At 33.0% G+C, this 21,699-nt stretch overlaps 1 protein-coding gene across 1 annotated transcript in view; it reads left to right on the top strand.

Moving 5' to 3' along the window:
* LOC125075343 (translational regulator orb2) overlaps positions 1–21,699 on the top strand; it is an 84,328-nt gene that overhangs the window by 19,647 nt on the left and 42,982 nt on the right. The window contains exon 2 of the mRNA XM_047687069.1: positions 12,366–12,450. Within this exon, the coding sequence (XP_047543025.1) occupies positions 12,366–12,450 (85 nt within the window). The remainder of the gene's footprint in view (positions 1–12,365; positions 12,451–21,699) is intronic.

The following is a 21,699-nucleotide window of genomic DNA, read 5'->3' as shown; positions in this document are numbered from 1 at the left end:
AATCACTTTGTTGCCAACTGTATAGATTACATTAAGCTGACAAAGCTCCTTTATCCGTTACGACGGCCAGTGGAGTAGCTATCGTAGGGCCAGGTGGTGCAGTGCACCAGGGCCCCTGAGCTCTGGGGGCCCTCTAACCTAAGCTATGAAAAGAGCTTTGAATAGAGATGAAGTATGGATTTAATTTACTAACGATATGTTCAACTCACTGTATCCTGTATCCTATTCTTATTACTATCTATAATTTTGAATGCCAATATACGTTATTGAGGGGGCGAGGGCCTTTTTCTATGCACCGGGGCCCTAACCCACCTAGCTACGCCACTGACGACGGCTAATTTGAGATATGATAATTAATTAGTTTTTAGAAAAATGAACTCTCTTATATACGTAACGTAGGATATGCGACACAAACGAAGACTACGAAGCAAATGCAAAGAGTAGCATTTATTAATAATTACTTGTCAGAAAAGTCCAGTTATCTTTACTATTACGACCGACATAAGCTTGCCATTCGACCAATGATTTAATTAGCAATAGATTATAAGGGTGGAGGGGATTTTTGCACCCCAAACAATACAAGGCGCTCGCCAATGATTGTCGAGTATTGGACTATTAAAATCTTTTCTATGGGACAGGGGAGATCGCTTTACAACAAACATCCCAATCAACTTTGTATCTCAATAAGAGTTACTACCGAATTTCTTGCCGGTTTTTCTCATCTACTAGAGGGTAGATTTACGTTTAATGTAATTCTGTAAAATAACCAATTATGTGTAATTTCAGTAGTTTAAGACGACAAAATGAAATCACGTTTTATAATAAATCTCCAACAAATATATTTTTCGAATAGTTCGCAATCCTCTTATTCTTTCTCGCGACGGATCTTTTTAAATCTTTTCTCTTTAAATAAATAAGTATGTATATGTATATGTGCCAGTCTTAAATAATGTGCCAAATAAAATAGTATTAATTAAAGTTTAACAAATTATTAAACAACTAATTACAACAATAATTTCATAAGTACATAATAATATAAAATTAATAGTTTAGAATTATAATCATAATGTGATATATATAATTATGACATCCCATGACGTGACACCGTATTGGAAGCTAGGGCTATTCGCTAACAATTGCTTGTAAAAGCCTACTCGTAAAAAGTATATTTTGAACGCTCTAGAACACTCCTTGGCCCATATAAGTGTAACTAACAACTTTATAAAGCGCACTATAGCTTTCAATGGATTCTAAGACTAAGATTAGTGCACAGATAACATCGCTGTGTTAGCGCAGATAACCTAGTTAGTGTAAAGAGGTGAAGTTTGGTAACTTTGAATAATTAATATTGTCCTATTTCCTATTATCTTTGTTAAAAATGTTACGACTTTTTATGGTGAACGATGAACACGCCAAGGGCTCTGATGATAAGCTGTCACGTCTGCTTTTCAACATTCCTTACAACAATTCGCTTAGTAAAGTTGGCTCACTTACCCTTCAAACCGGAACTTTTGGCTGTAGAATATACCATGAGGGGTTCGAACCTACCCAGATGGGCTTGCGCAAAGCCCTAGCACCGAGTAAAAATAGTTAACATTTTTTTATTGACAGTAATCAGATTTAAAGTCTCTCAAACTAAATTAAACTTCGATCTATAAGTAAATAATAAATATCGCGCCAACTCAACATTTAATTTAATTCACATATTTTTAAATACCAAAATGTGATAGTCTTATTTATAACTAGCGACACGCCCTGGTTTCGCACGGAATGTCTTACAACGTTCACAGTTTTTCAGACATGAGACAATATCCCTAAGAGTTAGACATATACCATCGCAGACTTTTTAAAAGACCTTTATAAGGTGTACAATACTGTAAAATTATGTAAATTTTGATCTATCTCGTAGGGTTCAGCCAGCGTTTGCAATGTAAGCGCAAAAATGTGTTTATTTACGACATCACTTCAGAAACCTCTAAAATTATCAGCGTTTCTCTATTATATTGTGCATGTATTGTACATATAAACCTTCCTCTTGTATCAATCTATCTATTAAAAAAACCGCATCAAAATCCGTTGTGTAATTTTAAAGATCTAAGCTGACAATAGGGACAGACAGCGGCAAGCGACTTTGTTTTATACTATGTAATGATATTTTATTACACTAAATAATTATGCTCCAATTAAACCGATATAAATATTATTTTTACGCTTAAAAAGATGATACGCCATAACTTGGCTGAATACGATGTTTCACAGTCATAAAAAAAGTAATAAAAAAAAAAATAAGCCGCATTATGGCGTGATCCCCTCGAACAAACACATTCAATAATTTTATTATAACGTTATTAATTTGCAAAAATTCAACGAAAATTTCGATATTAAATTATCAATAATAAATACATCAACATATTTGTCCGAAAGCAATGATAAATATTTAAAAGATCTGTCAGCGATCTGTCAACAAACAACAGATTAGATAACACACCTGTTCGTATGTTTGTATCGATATTCGTGACCTCAAAAACTTTTTAACGTAACATTATTCTTTGAACTAAATATTACACTCCAACTAAACGTCTAGGAAAGACAAAAGAGAGGTGTCAGGGGATCAATTGAAGAAATAAAGATAAACAAACCTTTGGTTTATCTTACATAGGCCAAACAAAGAGAAGTATCGGTACTAGGGTCAAGGAACATATAGGAGATGTCAAAAATAGGCGTTCTTCAAAGTCTGCAGTCTGTGAACATGCTCTGGATAAACCTAACCATTTTATTCGATTTGATAAACCACAGATCCTCGCTAGAGAACACAGATTCATTCCTAGAATGATACGCGAGGCTATTGAAATTCAAAAACATCCGAACTTCAATAGAGAAGATGGTTGGAGACTTTCTAACACTTGGGATCCACTTATTAAAAATTTAAAATCCCAAATCCAACAGACTGCAAGACCTAAAGATACAGTTAGTGCCTTCTGCGTGCAACCGGAACGCTACTCAAGATACCAATTAAGAAATCGTTGGCGGTAGTTGTAAATAATATTTCTTTTTAATTCGAACAGACAAATGTCACCTTAGTCTGCCCGTGACCACGAACACTGCAAAGTGCTCGAAACGTCGGGATGTTAAAATAAAATAATTAATATACGCGATTAAATCCGTTAAAAACTAGTTTTATTTCAATGTGTAATAATCGCGAAAATCTAAGACAACATTAAACAAACCTTTGATTAAGTATTCCACGCGTTTTTCTAATAGATCTGGTATGCAGTGCACTACAAAGAGTTTTTGATTAATATATATATATATATATTTATAATACAACACTATTACAATTAACTACTTATTATACCCCATGTGGTAGGTTTGGTTTGTGCAAGCCCGTCTGGGTAGGTAACACCATCAGATGTTCTACCGCCAAACAGAAGTACTCAGTATTGTTGCGTTCCGGTTTGAAGGGTGAGTGAGCCAGTGTAACTACAGGCACATAGAACGTAACATCTTAGTTCCCAAGGTTGGTGGCGCATTGGTGATGTAAGGAATGGTTAATATTTCTTACAGCGCCATTGTCTATGGGCGGTGGTGACTATTTACCATCAGGTGGCCCGTTTGCTCGTCCGCCTACCGATATCATAAAAAAAAAAACTTTCAAAGTTCCTATAACTCGTCGACGTGCAAAACGCCGTTTTTTTTCGCAAATCATATGAAATCGTATCACAGATTAATCAAGCTCTCGACCAATGATATCGCGACAATTCGCTGTCAAATGTTGTTTATTTGGCTTATGTCCTCACGTGGTTTGAATAGACTATATAATAACAAACAATTAAATAAATTAAAAATATTTGATTGGGATTAAATGATAAGAATAAGATTGGCATTCAAAATCGCTTATGAATTAAAACAATAATTTTAAATAGAAAGAGAGAGAGAGATAAATAGAAAGAGATGAAACGATCGCTTACATGTAAAAGGAATATCAGCACGTCACAAATCAAAATCCCTTTATATATAACGATAATTGCTCAAACTGCTGATCAATCAATCAATCAAAAGATAAATTAAGAATTTAATCAAAATCAAAATATACTTTATTCAAGTTGGCTTTTACAAGCACTTTTGAATCGTCATTTAACAAACTATTTAAAGTAAAGCCACCACCGGTTCGGAATGTAGATTCTACCGAGACTATAATAATGATTCTACCGAGAAGAACCGGCAAGTAACTCAATAGTTACTTTTTTTCGACATCTGAAAATACAGTCATGTTAGTTAAATACAATTATATATGTATGTTGTGTCTCCTGTCTGGAAACTGTCAACAACCATTAACTCCACGCTTTTTCATCATCAATATAATCTTGTATCGAATAATATGCCTTTTTTACCGATGTATTTTTTACAAATGACTAGATTATATGAAACGTAATAAAATTAATATTATATATTCAATTATATATAAACATAGTATGTTATAATACGTTATTTAAGTAAATACAGAAACGCGAGATTCGCGCTTGTCAATGGTATTTAAAAGCGTGTGAACTGCTAAGCGCAGCTGCGTATATAATAATATCAAATACTAAAACCTTCTCCGGAGTTGTTTTTTCAGGTATTAAAATGTCTTCTCACTTATCTACACATATAATAAAATTGGAGTGTCTATTTGTAATAAATGCATATGTACATATACCAAAATAATATTTCTTTTAATTTCTGTCTGTCTGTAACGACTTGACCGATTTTAACGGGATTTTCACTGGTAGCTGATGTAATGAGGAGTAACTTAGGCTACTTTTATTTTAGACTTATATGTAAAATAGTAATAAAGTCACGCTGCAATGTCCAAATACTGTCCAGTACCGCGCGCATGTCACCTGTCCGTCACGTTGGGTGCCTTAAGATCACAAAAGCTGCCTAATACAGAATTAATAAGTTATAATAATAATCTGAGAACTGAACATTAACTTTTTTTGTTAAATCAAACGTGCACGACATTATAGTATGAACTACATTGACAGAAATAGAATGTTAAGTTTATCTGTGTAGAGATGAGGACGTTTCATCTGACTTGTCACTTTGGGGTCAAATGTTATGTTCCTTTTGCCTGTAGTTTTTGCCACAATTCAAACCGGAACACGACAGTTAAAAATGGGCATGAAGTTTTGTGTGCTATAGTTTTATAAATTTCGGAGTTCAGCTGGTACCAAAAGCTGTTAAAATAAATTAATAATAAGTCAAATGATTCCAAAAGCAACCAAGCGATATGCTACAATTTACCTCGGAGTAGTGCAAAAGTATAACACCTCTTATTGCCTCCACTGGTGACAGGAGAGTTCATTTCTCGCCCACGGGACCGGAATTGCGATCCAACGGGGATGCTACTAGCATTCTTGCCACCATTCCACGCGGTCGAGATTTGTACAGTAATTATTTTTAATTATTATTTGTATATAGTTTAGGCCTTAATGTTAACAGTTATTATGGGAATATAAATATAGATGAAATAACATACTTCTTGTTGTTCATCGAGAAGTTCCTTCATCTGGATCTTGGGGCTAGAATTAGGTCTAGCTAACCATAAATGTGTGGAAGTGGTTCCTTTTTATTCAACTAGTGTAAACCTTTAGAAAGGTACCCGGATTATTTGGGATTGCTACCCACTAAGAGCACTGGATGGCCGTCCTCGGCACGATTTGGAGAGACTGCGGGATCGTGTCGATATAAGGTATCCGCAGATTGGAAGTGCTACTACTTGAACTTAGAAGATTTGACCTAAATAAATTAACAAATAATCCTAATTAAATATAAAAAAAAGTTGATTTAGTTTTTAGTAGATAATGTTTCAAATATAAGGCTGTAGTTATCCACTTACAAGTAATTATTATTTAATATGATCAGTTTCAATCATTTATAAATAAGTCAACTAGTTTACGGCCGCGACTTTTTTTACAGTGTTGGTTTTCAGGTTGGACTTTGAAAGTAGCCTAAGACATTCCTCGGAGTTCAAACTATCTTCATAACATATTTTATTAAATTCGTTTTTGTGGTTAAGCAAAGATCAACAGACAGACAGACAGATTTACTTTCGCATTTATGATACTCGTATTACTATAAATAACATCTCCAATTTCTCTAAATTAAGGCAAATATCTTTTCATGGCAACATTATTCGCTTACGTTTGACGTAAACAGTCTATATCAGCTTAAAAAATATAATTAGCAGTTTTGTTTTCCCTAATTTAGGGGTAAAAAATAATTTACCTTCTTGCAACATTTTTCGCACGCGTGTGTGCGTCAGCGTATTCTCGTAATTACGTGCCGTTTACGCACAAATTATATTTTTGCTGAGATTGTTAAATTATTTATCTTGAGAGTAATCGGAATTTTTCAATTATATTAAGCGTTAAACTCACTTATTTATGGTCAAAGTATAACTACCGTTGACGACGGCGGTACAGAAAACGTTTTTGGGCAATGGTATACAATAAGGTACCGGGAATTATAATCAATTTACCACTTACTAAATTTAAAAAGTTATCTGTCTAATTCTTATTATTCATTAAAAGAATACTTTTTAGAAACAAAACGCCTGGATTTAGGCTCGGGTTCCATCACAGGACAGTAATTATTGTAAATAAAAATCCAGCATTGTAAATCTGTTTATTTGAAAAGAGCAACTATGCGAGTTTCTTGCCGTTTCTTCTCGCTGGACGCTGCTTTCCGAAAAGTCTTTTAATATCGTCGATCCAAAAACGTTTGTGAACTTTACTTGGATAAATTGATTTTGATATTATTTTTTTTGATACGGAACAGAAAATACCTCGACCAAATAATGACCAGCGAAAGATTTTTGACAATTTTTTTGCAATAGTTTTCATATTAGAAATCAATAAATAGGATAAAAACTAGGGCGTCGTGGTACGCGAAAGCGATCCTATGATGCCCGTGGAAGAAACAGAGAAGGTACCACTGGTATCTTAGCAGGTATTATGTACTAGGCCGCGTCTTTGGCACCGATTAACCCCCCCACCCATCTATTTTATATGGAGCAAACCAGACGATTGTTATATAGGCTGTTCGTCCGTGTGTCTGTTGCTCTATCACGGCCATAACACTAAACCGAATTTGATGAAATTTAATATGAAGCAAGTTTAAACTCCAAAGAAGGATATTTGTTATCCTAACAGTGGATGACACAGCTCTAAAACAAGAGTAAAGCCCCATCGACAGCTAGATTCTTATATAACGAATGCACCTTCTGAACTGTGATGTTATGTCCCTTGTGCCTGTTGTTACTCAACCTTTAAACCGGAACACAACAATATTAATTATTGTTGTTTGGCGGCAGAATTATTAGTGCGGACCTTTTTTTATGCCTAACACCAAACCTTAAAACAAGCGAACAGGACAGAGTTACTAACGCATATATAATATTATTAAAGACTAGCCGTGCCCGCGACTTCGTGCGCGTTTGAATTTAATAAAAAAAATCTGTTACTCCTTGCATCAGCTATCTGCCAGTGAAAGTACCATCAAAATCGGTTCAGCCGTAACAGAGTTTAACCGGAACAAACAGACAAAAATTAAAAAAAAAATGTTACATCGGTATATGTACCGTGTATACATACATATGCATTTAGTAAAAAGTTATTTTAATATTACAAACAGACACCCCAATTTTATTATATGTATGGATGAATTCGTTTAACGCGGAAGGGCGCGCCTAAATAGATCTAAAGTCTAAGCCGACTTACATAATTATTACAATGAACTATGTAAAGCATTCAAATATTTAAATTACGAGCCCACAGTCTTATCTTGAACACGGAGCCACTTTTAATCAGTCGCTCGTAGTTCCGTTGCGTTATGGGAAACGAATATTTAACCGAAATAACTAACACGCTGATGTAAACAAATGGTTCGTCCTATTTTAGAGTAACACTCCTGATAGATTCTACCCTGTTCAAGTTAGCTTGATCTTTTTGACAGACGGGCTAGTGATGAGAAACAGAAAATATAACATATATAACAGTCGATGGAACGATATAATGCGTAATTCAAATTATAATTCAATTATTTTTTTAACTTATTTTTCTAAAAAGGTTTATACCAGCTAAAGAGACCCCAACCAAAAGGACCCCCGTTCGTAACAATAACTTAACAATGATCTTTAATAAGGATTTTTGTAATCGATATTTGTAGCAGTTACTGCCTGTTATTCGCGTCCCGACCGTCCGACCGATGTAACATTGTACAAGCGTCTATTATTTACAGTGTTTCTATTTAAATTTTACTTTGAAGCAATAATATATAATAGAAAAAGTCTTAAAATTTTCTGATAACACTTGAATCCTTAGGAGCTTTTGTATTATATGTATTTTTTTAAATATTTTTACAATTTTTGAAATCATTAATTTAAGAAGATAATAAGTTCGTCATTGCAAAGTTATGTCGATCAGAAAAAATTACATCCGTCAAAAAGATCGAGCTATCTTGTACAGGGTATAGCGACGATTACCGACGATTTAAAGCGAGTCTGCTTACTTTCAGCGCTTCATTGTAAAGTTTTGAATAAAACACACTATAGGTTGACATGGTTTAATGACAAATTGTCCGCATGTGGCGGCAATTGTTAGGTTATATTTAAGAGATAAAGATAATCTCCTTAGCTTGTAATCTATCTCTGTGATAAATTTGATCGAGATGTGTTCAGTCGTTCTAGTTAAAGGGTTTAACCAACAACACGATTTTCGATCGTGTACAATATTTTGATTAATTAATTATGGTTATGATAAAACTAATTTGGCTTTTACAATTATTCTAATCTCTGTATAGTATAAAACAATGTCGCTTCCCGTCTGTACACTTCGATCTTAACTACGCAACGGATTTTAATGCGGTTTTCGTCAAGAATAAATTTATATGTACAGTACATATAAATTACAAAGAGCCGAGATGGCCCAGTGTTTAGAACGCGTGCATATTAACCGATTTTTTCGGGTTCAAGCCCAGGCAGGCACCACTGAATTTTCATGTGCTTAATTTGTGTTTATAATTCATCTCGTGCTCGGCGGTGAAGGAAAACATCGTGAGGAAATCTGCATGTGTTTATTTTAATGAAATTCTGCCACATGTGTATTCTACCAACCCGCATTGAAGCAGTGTGGTGGAATATGCTCCAAACCTTCTCCTCAAAAGGAGAAGAGGCCTTAACCCAGCAGTGGGAAATTTAAATTTTTTATGTAAATTGTATGTACAATACAATACTTCCATGTTATAATAGAGAAATACCGAGAATTTCAATGATCCTAGCCGAGTTTTTTTTTCTTGTTTGTTCTTCTGTCTAAAAGATTGTAACATATACCCTTATTGAACCCGTGTGAAGCCGGGACAGGTAGCTAGTTATTACATGTATCTTTAAATATTAGCCATCACTAAAACAGAATTCATCAAATTCATTACCTCGGTTTGGCTGTGAAAACATGACTGCCGTTTTTATACTAGCACAGATTAAATAGAATAAAACATTAACAGTTCTCGTTCATACCGCCTGTGACATCACACGTCATGTCAATCTTATTGATCGATAATGATTTTGACGTTTCTTTGTTTTTTTTTTTAAATTGTAATAATGTCAAGGTATCGTTCAGCTGAGCCTCATTTTTCCTATCATTCGAATGTACTTAGCAACCAGCTAGCTACACACCGTCACCCCTATTGTACTCCTTCGTAAAACAGTAGCTGGTTTTTTCCCCGGAACTCAATCTATATCCAAAGCAATTTTCATCCAAATCGATTTAGCTGTTTAAGTGTGAAGAGGTAACAGAGTTACTTTCGCATTTATGATATTATTATAGATTAAACTATTCATTGTAAACTAATAGTAATATCGTTGTTAAATTATGTACACGTAGTTATATAATTTATCAAGGCCTGTTTATTATTGATTTTTTAATCTGTGAAACGTCAACCGAAGGGGCGTTGTCATGTAGCTGGGTAATAATATTTCTATGGCTTGGTGTTAAAGGGACCAATATCAATAACCCGTACTAAAAATACGTGTTGTACACACAGATGGAATGGAGTTTCTTTCGCTATATATAATTTATTAAATAACAGACACAAATAAACAAATTAATAATCTTTGGCAATTATTAGACGACAAAGACAAAATTGTTATCAAAAATCTCTTGTGAATTACGACGACAAAAAAACGAAGTTTAAATAAAACCGTATGTACAAGAAAGAGACAGAGAATACGAAAAAGAGAGAGGAGCATATCGCTGTTTCCTTACGTGACGTTTTCTGCCAGTTCAATCTAATGTAAGCCGCGTTAAAGAACTTCGTTCCATAAACATATTTAAGTCTTCAATATGTCAAATTGACATTTACAAAATGATTTGAATAGTCCCACCTGATTACCTTAATAATTGTTTATTAAAAATAAAAAAATACTTTTATGTTTCCCACAGATTCGTAAGAGTAAATATTCCGCTACTGGGCGAAGGTTTCCTTCCCTTGGGAAGCTTTCTATAGTCTATTTCAATTGATGAATGATTAAAGATATACTGATATACTATGACTCGCTATTGGCACAGCTATACACTACAAACAATTCTGGATGAATATAACTTTATGTATGTAACACTATTACACTTAACTACTTATATACACTTGAATTTCACTTCCAAAATTCCGATAACAATTTCGTAGACGTTCCAAACGCTTTATTTTCGTAAATGCATATTGAATATCATCATACAAGCTCTCTACCATATCACGTCAATTCGCTGTCAAATGTCGTGTATTTGCCTTTTGTTCTCTTATGGTTGAAATAAAGTATTATTCTACATACAACCCTTTTTTATCGAGTTTGTCAAAAGGACCAACTGCTAAATAATCCAATGTTCATATATATTAGGGGTTGTAAGATATATCAATCATCCCTTACATCACACCGATGCACCAACCTCGGGAACTAAGATTTTTTGTCATGTGCCTGTAGTTACACTGGCTCACTCTTCAAACCGGAACACAACAATAGTAAGTTTGTTCACTAAGTAGAACAACTACGATTACTAGCTATAGTATTGTACTATGATTATATGTTTTATCTACCAATTTACATATACTAATGCAATCTCCCCTCGTAACACACTCGTGTGCTTTATTAAACGGAAATTCAAATTTCCTTCTCTAATAATTCAATCAAATTTTCTACGACAGATTAAAAAAAAACATTTTGACAGTTTTTTTGACATTGACAGAAATTATTTTATGCATATGGCAACATGATACACTTAAATATTATTAATTAGACTAGAGGAAGCGGAAGGTCAAGCGACCTCTATCGCCTACAGTTTCGCAATGCAGCTTGACCTCGTGACCTTTTACTTGCATGCGCTAAAAATCAAAGTGAAATCAACTTTATTCTTCGTAGTATAACGCTCTATTTCGCTTAACACAATTCTTAAAAACAATTACCTTCATTCAAATTTCGACTTAAAAACTTCGTGTCAAGATTTATTTTTCACTGTAGCACCATTAACATTTGCAATTAATTCTGTTCTTTATGCCATAAAAATAAGGCGCATTTTGCTTTGTAGGGCGTCATAGCGCAATGCCGTAGTGACGTCACACTGCGTAAGTTGAAATAGGTCAGTGGGTAACCAAGTTAACTTGACCCCAGAGTTTATATACACGTGTAGATTTTAAGAGTTTTTCTTAAAATGGGCGCCCGCTCATTATTTTAATTCTTTATAGACAACTGTTCCATTTAATAAAATCGATTGTATAGTTTATTCTTTTAACGTTTTTCGACGAAGATTTCTGATTGTTTTCTTTTATTACTTTTGAATAATTATATTCTATTGTTTATTTTTAAATTATTGTTCGATATTTAAATTTGAATACACTAAGCTCTCATTTAATACGTATTTACGAACGCATGGGTTAAGGTTATTTTTTGTTTTATCAATAATGAATTCTAAAACAACGTAATTACTCTGTTCGTTTTTAGTTTAAGTATCTTTTTTTAAATTTAATAATGGATTATATATTTTATTGCTAGATACAAAAATATTTATTTGAAAATAGTGATTTACTTTTCTAAAACGATACTTTACGTTAGCGGTGTAAAGGCCTCATTTAGGACATTCAAGGTCTTGGACCTCATTTTTTATTTGATGTAAAATTATAATCTTTTTAAAAATTAGGTAATGCAGATTTTGAAGGAGATAAATATCGAATGGGAAATTAATAAAACTTTTACGGCTTTTAACAGCGACCATCATTAGATTTTAATTTTAGTTGTAAATTATACAATTAGATTATTTATTCAAATATTTGTTTTGTTACAGGATCGAAGTGGACTAGACAATATGAGATCACTAGAGCATTATCTAACGGATATTATGAGGGCAGATACCTCTGACCATTTGAAAGGTAAGTTTTTTTTTAAATTCCAAATTTGGAACACGCTCCGTAACCAAAATTAGTGTCGCAATTTAATGAGAACTTCTCGCTGTTTATAGTCGCCTGGTACACGAATACTGAAATTGTTATTCCTAATATTGTTATTATTTATATATGTATATATATATATATATATATATATATATATATATATATTGTCTGTCTCGTTGGTCTAGTGACTAGCCTAGTTGTAATCTTAGGTTCGGTTGATTAGTTATATATTTAACTACCTACTCTTCCCGGCTTCACACGGATACAATAAGGCTCTATATACATAACATGAAAAAAACAGTCTTATTTTTTTCCGGCAAGGAAAGTTGAAATTTTCGACATTTCTCTACAATAAAATGCAATACAAATAAACCTTCCTCTTGAATGCCTCTGTTTATTGATGAAAACTGCGTTAAAATTCGTTGCGTAGCTTAAAAGATAGCCTACAGACAGCGAGAAGCGACTTTGCTATACTATTTAGAGATTCCAAATTTGAAACTCCGTAATCAAGACCAGCGACCGCCTTCAGAGATACCCCCTCACGGCTAATAGTCGCCTAGTACATTAATATCGAAATTATTATTCTATAATTAGTAATTATATTTATTACATTGTAAATAATTCTTCTGTATGTATGTCACTGGACTCCTCTAAAACGGTTTGACCGATTTTGTTTAAATTTTGTGTGGGTTTAAGTCAATAATCTAAAACAGCGTTAGATTGCATCTACTTGGTAGATAACGCTGAAGTCGGGTATTACAATTGGTACCTACCCAGACGGGCTTGCACAAGCCGGTTCACCCACTGATTACATATTCAATTAGGTACTCAGTATTGTTGTTGATGAGTGAGCCAGTGTAACTACAGGCACAAGGGACATAACATCTTAGTTTAAAAGGTTGGTGCCGCATTGCCGATCTAAGGAATAGTTGAATTACCATCAGGAATGTGCCCAAAGCGGATCGATACGGGCTTTTTTGTTTTTTTTTTTAATAATTTAATTTTAATTTGTAATAATCAGTACATTTTCTTTTTTCAATAATTGTTTTTTTTTTCTGTAAACCGGTAAATTATCATATCCTATGCTAATTTACTTTAAAATCAAATCAAAATGGTCCTTAATCGTATTCAAAATACGGCTCAAAGTCCTTAAATCTGTAAAGTCACATTGAATATTGTGCACAGAAATTTATTTAAAATTCAACTTTAATTGGCTTCAATAATACGGTCCAAAATCCCTTAAACCCCAATTTACACGATGACAATATACAAACAAAAATAAACCTTATATTTATAGAATTAAAGACGATTTGAATAATGTTTATCTTTTTAAGTTAATACTTAATTTATATTTAACTAATCAGACGACTTTGTATGGTTGAAATAATAAATTTATTTACTTCTGATTGCAGCGCCATCTAGTTCAATTTAAACCATTCAGGTACCCATACACACCACTGGGTCCATTAGACCTGACCCACTGGGTCAAAATTTATTGACACGGTAGCAGGAGCTACGGTTGGGGACACGCCCGGGCAAGGAGGTACACCTCGAGGCCCATACCCGGCTTGACCTATGGCCACTTTCTCTCATTGTTATCGATCCAACTGTTAAAGAGTTTATAAGTTGCAAACAATACAAAAGATTCATATATACAAACAACTATGTTGATACGGACACGTCATATAGCTCTTCTTTCGGGCTTCGTACGAATAGAAAAGTTTTATTTAGATCTGTGATCTTATTGTAAAAAATATCGAAATTAGCGAGATGCTAGATTAAGGCTGATCAGAATTATACTTGAAATTATAACATACTTCATAGATTTCGACTCTCGTTTAGTTGAATCCTTGAAATTCGATGATATACTAAATACATTTATCAGTGTTATCATCATACTGTCAAACCTTTATATATATAGTTTAATAAAAATAACTATTGTTAAAACTTATAAAGAACTGTAACAAATTGGATGCAACTAGAACTGACGTTTATTTGAGAGTTCATAAACGTAGAGTTGCTATCTTTACATATGTGGTACAGATGTTATCGATACTAAAACCAACGCAAACATAATCAAAATCGGTCCATGAACAACAAAAATATATATGTTTTAATATACAGACAAATAGAACCTTTTTGATGACGGTTTAAATTTAATACATCTTAGTTCCCAAAGTGCAATGACTATTTTGGGGGTGGTTAGCATAACAGTACGAATGTTTTACCATCTGGTTTTCAATTGCCATTAAATCGATCTATTTCAAATGTACATACAACCTACCACCACAATATTATAAGAAAAGTCGTGTAATGGTAACTAGTTGCATTTAAACGTATTGTGTTGTTAATTTATTTGTTGACTGTACACCGTATTTCTGTTACAAAAGGCCGGAAAATGTTGATATAAAGTTACACTGGAAACGACATGGTTTTTAATTATTCTAATAATAACTAGATGCGATTCGACTATGTATTTCAAATTGATACAAAGTACTCTCCCAACTCAGTTCTTTTTAGCATGTTTACATTTAAAAATAAACTTGGGTTCCGTATGTCAACGACCTAGCCTCAATAGTTAAGGCGGTAAGTTGATAGAACATAAGATTACTAAGATTCTCCAGTTATTTTTAACTTGTCCACATAAATGTTTATAAATAAGTTCTAATTACTTGATACAAGATTATATTAAAGATACAAGATCGTGGACTTAGTATTTGTTGATTTCTAGGTATGATATACACAAATTTAATTGTATGTTACCGACATAATCTGTACATAAAATGGTGGAAAGGAGTAACTACTGTTTCTTGCCGGTTCTTCTCGGTAGAATCTACATTCCGAACCGGTGGTAGCTTTGACGATTCAAAAGTTCTTTTATGAACCTACTAGAATAAAGAATATTTTCATTTTAATTTTGAGCAAATGTTTTCTTTTGACTGAATACTTAAGATCTTGGAGTTACTACAATAATATAATATTATAAATATAAATTCAGTTGACTATCAAAATATATAAAGCCATCACAGTTTTGGAATGTAGATTTTACCGAAACGGTTCAGCAAGATAAGTGACTAATATTCACAAATCAACTCAAATATTCAAACAGACGTTTTTTTTTATTGATAAGTTTACACAACCGACGTTTTTATTAGTTATTAAGAATGCTTGTCATGGTGTGACATGACGGTGATTCCTATTATGGAATTGCTGACGGAACAGTGACGTGATTAAGATATAATGGTTCTCAATTAAAATAATAAAATCATGGTTGTATTAGTTTCTTAATTTAGAATATTTATTAAACAGAACAAATCAATACAAGTCCTAATCTAAAAATCAATTTTAAAATGTAAAAATATAAATACATGTATGTATTTACTATTGTTGTGTTATAGTTTGAATGGGGAGTGACTCAGTGTAACTACACACACAATACGTTTTAATTTCTAAGGTTAATGACGACTCACTTCCATAATGGCTCACTTGCCCTTACCTTCATAAACAAAAACATCAGAAAACGTATAAATCAAAACAAACCTTACAACTAAACTCAATCAAATACGCTCAAACACTCGAACAAACTACGCTTTTTACCAACCACATCCATTCGTTCTACATATTCGTTATTACGCAACTCTTTTGTGCGGCGACCTTGCTGTTTTGTTAAAAACAGGGTTATAACAATGTGTAAACTAAGCTACATCTAGTGTACAAATACTTATATAATTATATTAAATACATATATATGTACTTTAAGTCATTTGTAAAAAATACATCGGTAAAGAAGGCATATTATTCGATACAAGATTATATTGATGATAAAAAAGCGTCGAGTGAATGCTTGTTGACTTCCAGGCAGGAGACATAACATACATATATAATTGTATTTAACTAACATGACTGTATTTTTAGGTGTCGAAAAAGAGTAACTACTGAGTTTCTTGCCGGTTCTTCTCGGTAGAATCTACATTCCTAACCGGTGGTAGCTTCACTTTAAATAGTTTGACGTTTCAAAAGTGCTTGTAAAAGCCTACTTGAATAAAGTATATTTGATTTTGATTTTGACTGATAATTGAGGTCACTTACATCGTCAATTCACCACCAACCTTGGGAACTAAAATGTTATGTCCCTTGTGCCTGTAGTTACACTGGCTCATATCCCCTTCAAACTGGAACATAGGCTTACTAAGCTAAGTTCTGTGAAGTGGTACATGTAAGTAATGCGTGTTACCTACACAGACGGGTGCCACATAAAGATATTCCCAATTGGGGTCAAATTAAATGGTCTACGAAATAAATCACATAAACGCCTAGTAGTAAAATGTGCGTGTAATAACTTAGGTATGGAATTCAACAACTTGGATTCCATGGAATGTTTCACACTAAAAGGCTTGGTGACATACGTTTATAGGAATTTCTCTAATACTAGATTCGGGTTTAGCACGTTAACTACCAATCCGTAAAGGCTATATTCCTTCCTGTAGTCCTGTATCTTATAGCCCAAAAGATGACACTGAGGGGACGCTCGTGATTTCAATGAAGGTTTTGTTGTTTCGCGGACACACGCGTCTCTGAATGGCTTATAAAGACGCGATTAAAGTGTAGTAACTTGCAAAAAAATTGACTGCAAAGAAGCTGTTAGGTTAGGTTAGGCTATTGTTGTTGCCTGCGTCTTCGCACGCTTTGGAAATTGAAAATAGTCTTTTTTATAATATAGTTCAAATTACCACGATTTTTTTGCAGTGGTTTGTCAGTGTAATAGCAACAGACAGAGTTTTTTCGCATTTATTATATTAGTATAGAAGTATATCATAGGAAGTAGTAGGTAGTAGAAGTAATTGATATTTCTCGGGACCACGAAGCCGAATTCGGAATGAAGATTGAACCACATACAGAGCCGTCTCTAGATATGCTGGGGCCCCGGGAACCCATGAATTTGGGGCCCTTTTGGTAGATATTTACTACCATGTACAAAAAAGGCCTTAAGTATAGTTTCAAATAAACGGTGCGGTAATTTTCGTAAATTCGTAGGAATCTTGTATTAGTAATTCGTAGGATTGGTTGTACAATCTTATGGCTATTTTATAGCCTTTTTTGATAAATATGTCAGTTATTTCTTACAAATATATCACTTTCGAAAATATACATAGCAGTCAACGTGAACACAAACGTGTGAAAGAAATTCTTGGTTCTCCCGGGCCCTCTCAGGATGGGGGCCTTGGGTACATGTCTCATGTGCCCTGTGATAAAGATGGTAATGACCACAAGGAAGGAAATAGGATACTTTTTCGTACTCAGTACCTGACGACCAAATCCTGAAACGCGAGCGAAGCGGACGACTACTAATCTATACATATAATAAAATGGAGTGTCTGTTTGTATGTATACACGGTACATATACCTAAATAACATTTTTTACAATTTTTGTCTGTCTGTCTGTTTGTTCCGGCTAATCTCTGGAACGGCTTGACCGATTTTGACGGGACTTTCAATGGCAGATAGCTGATGTATTAAATAGTAACTTAGGCTACTTTTATTTTAGAATTATATGTAAAATAATAGTAAAGTCACGCTTTTTTGTTAAATTCAAACGCGCACGAAGTCGCGGGCACAGCTAGTATATAATAATGACGAAAGGTCTCGCAATGTATCGCTAACGCCTACATCAACATGCTTCCGCCTAAAATACGAATAACAAAACAAACAGACAACATTAAACGCAAAACAACGCATCAACTTTTGACATTTTCAGTTTGGCTACAGCACGCGAAGCTATTTAAAATAGATATAACCACAGCATAGAGTAAGCGGCATCCTACCTCGTGACTTCGAAATATAATAGACACAACACTACCATCTTAAAACAGTCCGCGATTACACGTATTTCATTACGCTAAAAGACCTTTCTAAATTGCTAGCGTTATATCAATATGATAACGACACAAATTAAATAGATAGGTAACAGCTGGTTCATGAATATTGAGGTGTGCCTTTTGAATTTGGTCGCGTTGTCGTCAACGTAATGGCGGTCTGGCTGAGCTGTCAGTACAAATCGGCGCGCGGGTAGAGCGCATGCGTGCTCTAATTTTTTAAAATCAAACAAAATTAGAAACGGAGACGCGCTGGGTCTATTTATAAAAAAAAATAGTGCGTTCGTTCAGAAGTGCAGTGAACTGTGTTTAATATTATGAAAAGTGGAAAAAAATAGGATCATTGATTTGGTATATTTTTATTGGTATTATTTTCTAATAGGAATAGATAAAATAAAAAAAATAGATCTTATTTAAGAACATTTTTCCTTTTCCTCTATAGGCTGACTGTTTTGTCGTTTACGTTACTTTAGGATAGAAGATTATGTAACATTGATAGAGGCTATATTATTGTAATCAAATATATATTTAGTCGCCAAATATTTATTATTACATATATTTAACACAGATAATTAAAATTATTTATGTGTAAGGTAAACGTAAAAACAATTTATATAATTGACTTTTTATTATGAAGCTTATTTAGATACTTCAAAATTAAAATTATTCACCTTCGGCGCTCTACACAATATGTACACGTTAAAAAAAAAAACAAATCATTCGCTCATATACATTTTTTGTTGAAACAAAAATAAACATTCATTTCCTTAGAATATTCGATTAACAAAAAACCTATTTAACAATAAGATAAATATTTTTATAAATCGTTTTAATGAATAAAAAGGAAATGACTAAATTTATCTCGTGACTTTATCGCAGAAATAAATAACCCAGGAATGTTACTAATATAATATACAATCAAATAAGGCCATATCAATATATTTTGATATTTTTTCCTAAATTTCGAGCCAAATTTTCTTTTAAATTTAGCTTATTTATCAAAAAACTTTTTTTGAAATACTATGTGTTCTATAAATATAATTATAAATTAAATTGATTAATGGCTCAGTTTTAATTTCCTTCGATATTCATTTAAAAAAAAATTGAACTGTCATTGTCACAGTTATTGTGTGGAAAATTTGTCAAAACGTCCAGTATTCAAATGTAACTAGTCACTGCTAGGGAAAACCTCTTTAATTCTTCTTTTAAGTAAACGTGAAGCATGTTTCAATGTGAGAAGACGAGACAAAATTTCATTCGGTTCGGCTTCGCCACGCATTAAAGAAAAACAAATGAGTGTTGTCAAGCAAGGATTACTCTCCATCAATATATGTACACCAAGGAGGCTATTAAATGCTCTTTGGAACGTCTTATCGAAAAATATCTAATAAAATACTGCCAATATAGTAGTACTATTTCCTTCAGACTTTGCTATAGGACATCTGGAAATTGCATAATACCTAAACAAAAATACGTATAATCCTAATAAATTTTATAGATAAATACTAGCTACCAGTCCATCGTACGGGTGTACATAAAACATTTACATCTTATATACAACCTTATTGGTCGCCATATTTTTTTTCCAATAACCTCAACAATCATCATGATAAAAAACCTTAATAAATAATACGCCTAAATCTTCTGGCGAATTACTCCGTCCAGTGGTGAAAATCGTCTAAAATAAAAATCCGTTCGGTAGTTTTGAGTTTATCGCGTACAGACAGCGAGATGCTTTAATTGTTTAATATGTATTGATTAACTACACTATCGTGCCTTGGAAACCACCAAAAATACTTGGAGAAATCCCTGTGTTTCGCATACAAGTGTGCACTTCAAAGTATCCTGCGTAGTTGGCTAGTATCTGTGGAAAATGGCTGACGTGCAAATCCATCGGGATGTTATATTATACTAAATCTACGCTTACTTATATATTACAAAAAAATGCATAAAAATCGACGTTTTTGTTTACAATTAGTTTTTCCTCAACCTTTAACAGACCTTGTTTTTGTGTGTCAAGGTCACGCTCATTTTATTGTTAGCGGTGTCATTTTTACCGACTTTTAAAAAAAAAAATAAGGTTATTTTTTATTCGACTGCGCTTAAAATAAATATTTCGTGATTTTATTTTTAATTATATTAAGTGTTCTAAATTAAATTATTATTTTATTTGTTGTTAAATTAAAATTGAGATAAAACTGTATTTATGGTATTTATGTAAGTTTTATTTACTACTAGCAAAATCCAAGTATTCTATTTTCAAGTAGGCTCATAAAAGCACTCTTGAATCGATGATGTTTATACTAACATGAGTTAGTGTTGAATTAAATGGAAGTCGACCACCGGTTCGGAAAGTAGATTCTACCGAGAAGAACCGGCAAGAAATTCAGTAGTTACTCTTTTCCGCCATTTTATTTACAGCATATGTCAGTCAAGTACAATTATTTTTTTATATATCCTGCCTAGAAATCCATAAATACTATTTTTTTTTTTACTAAACTAATATTTATTATTTAATTTCATTTGTCAAATATAATATAAGAATTATGACCAAAGAGTTTTAATATACAAAGAAAAATCAAAACGGATTCATTTATATGTATAAATATTTAGTTCTTATTGTTAAAAATCACGTAAATAAATATATAATAAAAAACACGACTTTCCCGCCAAAATTTGAAATGGTGGTGTATTATTTTTTTATAAAAATAATTATGATAAATGTCACTCGGGATGATGGACGAATTCTAACGATATAAAATCATCTAGCTCCGTTCAGGTATTTAGTTATGGCGGAATAAATAAAAAAATACACTACTGGACTGCAATTATAAATACTAGTTGTCGTCCGCAGTTTTACCTAATGGCGTTCTAGGGGTTTGTCGACAGGTTCGTCCTTCCTTGGGCTCAAGCTTACTTAACAGCCAAATTTCATCAAAAGAAAGAGTACCTCACAGACAGAGATGAAATAATTTCTTATTTTTAATCTTAGTATAAATTATTTGTGTACAAAACATTTTTTTTTAAATCAAAATATATAGACGAAGAGCATGCACTATTCTGCCAAAAATCACTTTAATAGTTATAAATAGTAATACCAACGAATCCTTCCCGGGCAAGTTATTCGTGTCTATAATAGAATTATGCAGATATTTTTAACTTTCCAAAGCAATGTATATAATACTTATTCTAAACAAATATATAAGTTTACATAATTCCTGTTACTGTGGACATTTGCTTATTAATCTTCCTGATGTAATTTTAAAAAAAAATGAATTATCATTTAGAACATAACAATGTTGCAATAAATGGTACTTGGTGGTAGGACTTTGTATTACGACTGGGTATGTACTAC

The sequence above is a fragment of the Vanessa atalanta genome, chromosome 30, assembly GCF_905147765.1.
Source record: "Vanessa atalanta chromosome 30, ilVanAtal1.2, whole genome shotgun sequence".
In the NCBI taxonomy this organism is placed as follows: domain Eukaryota; kingdom Metazoa; phylum Arthropoda; class Insecta; order Lepidoptera; family Nymphalidae; genus Vanessa; species Vanessa atalanta.
This window is presented reverse-complemented; position numbering and strand designations above follow the sequence as displayed.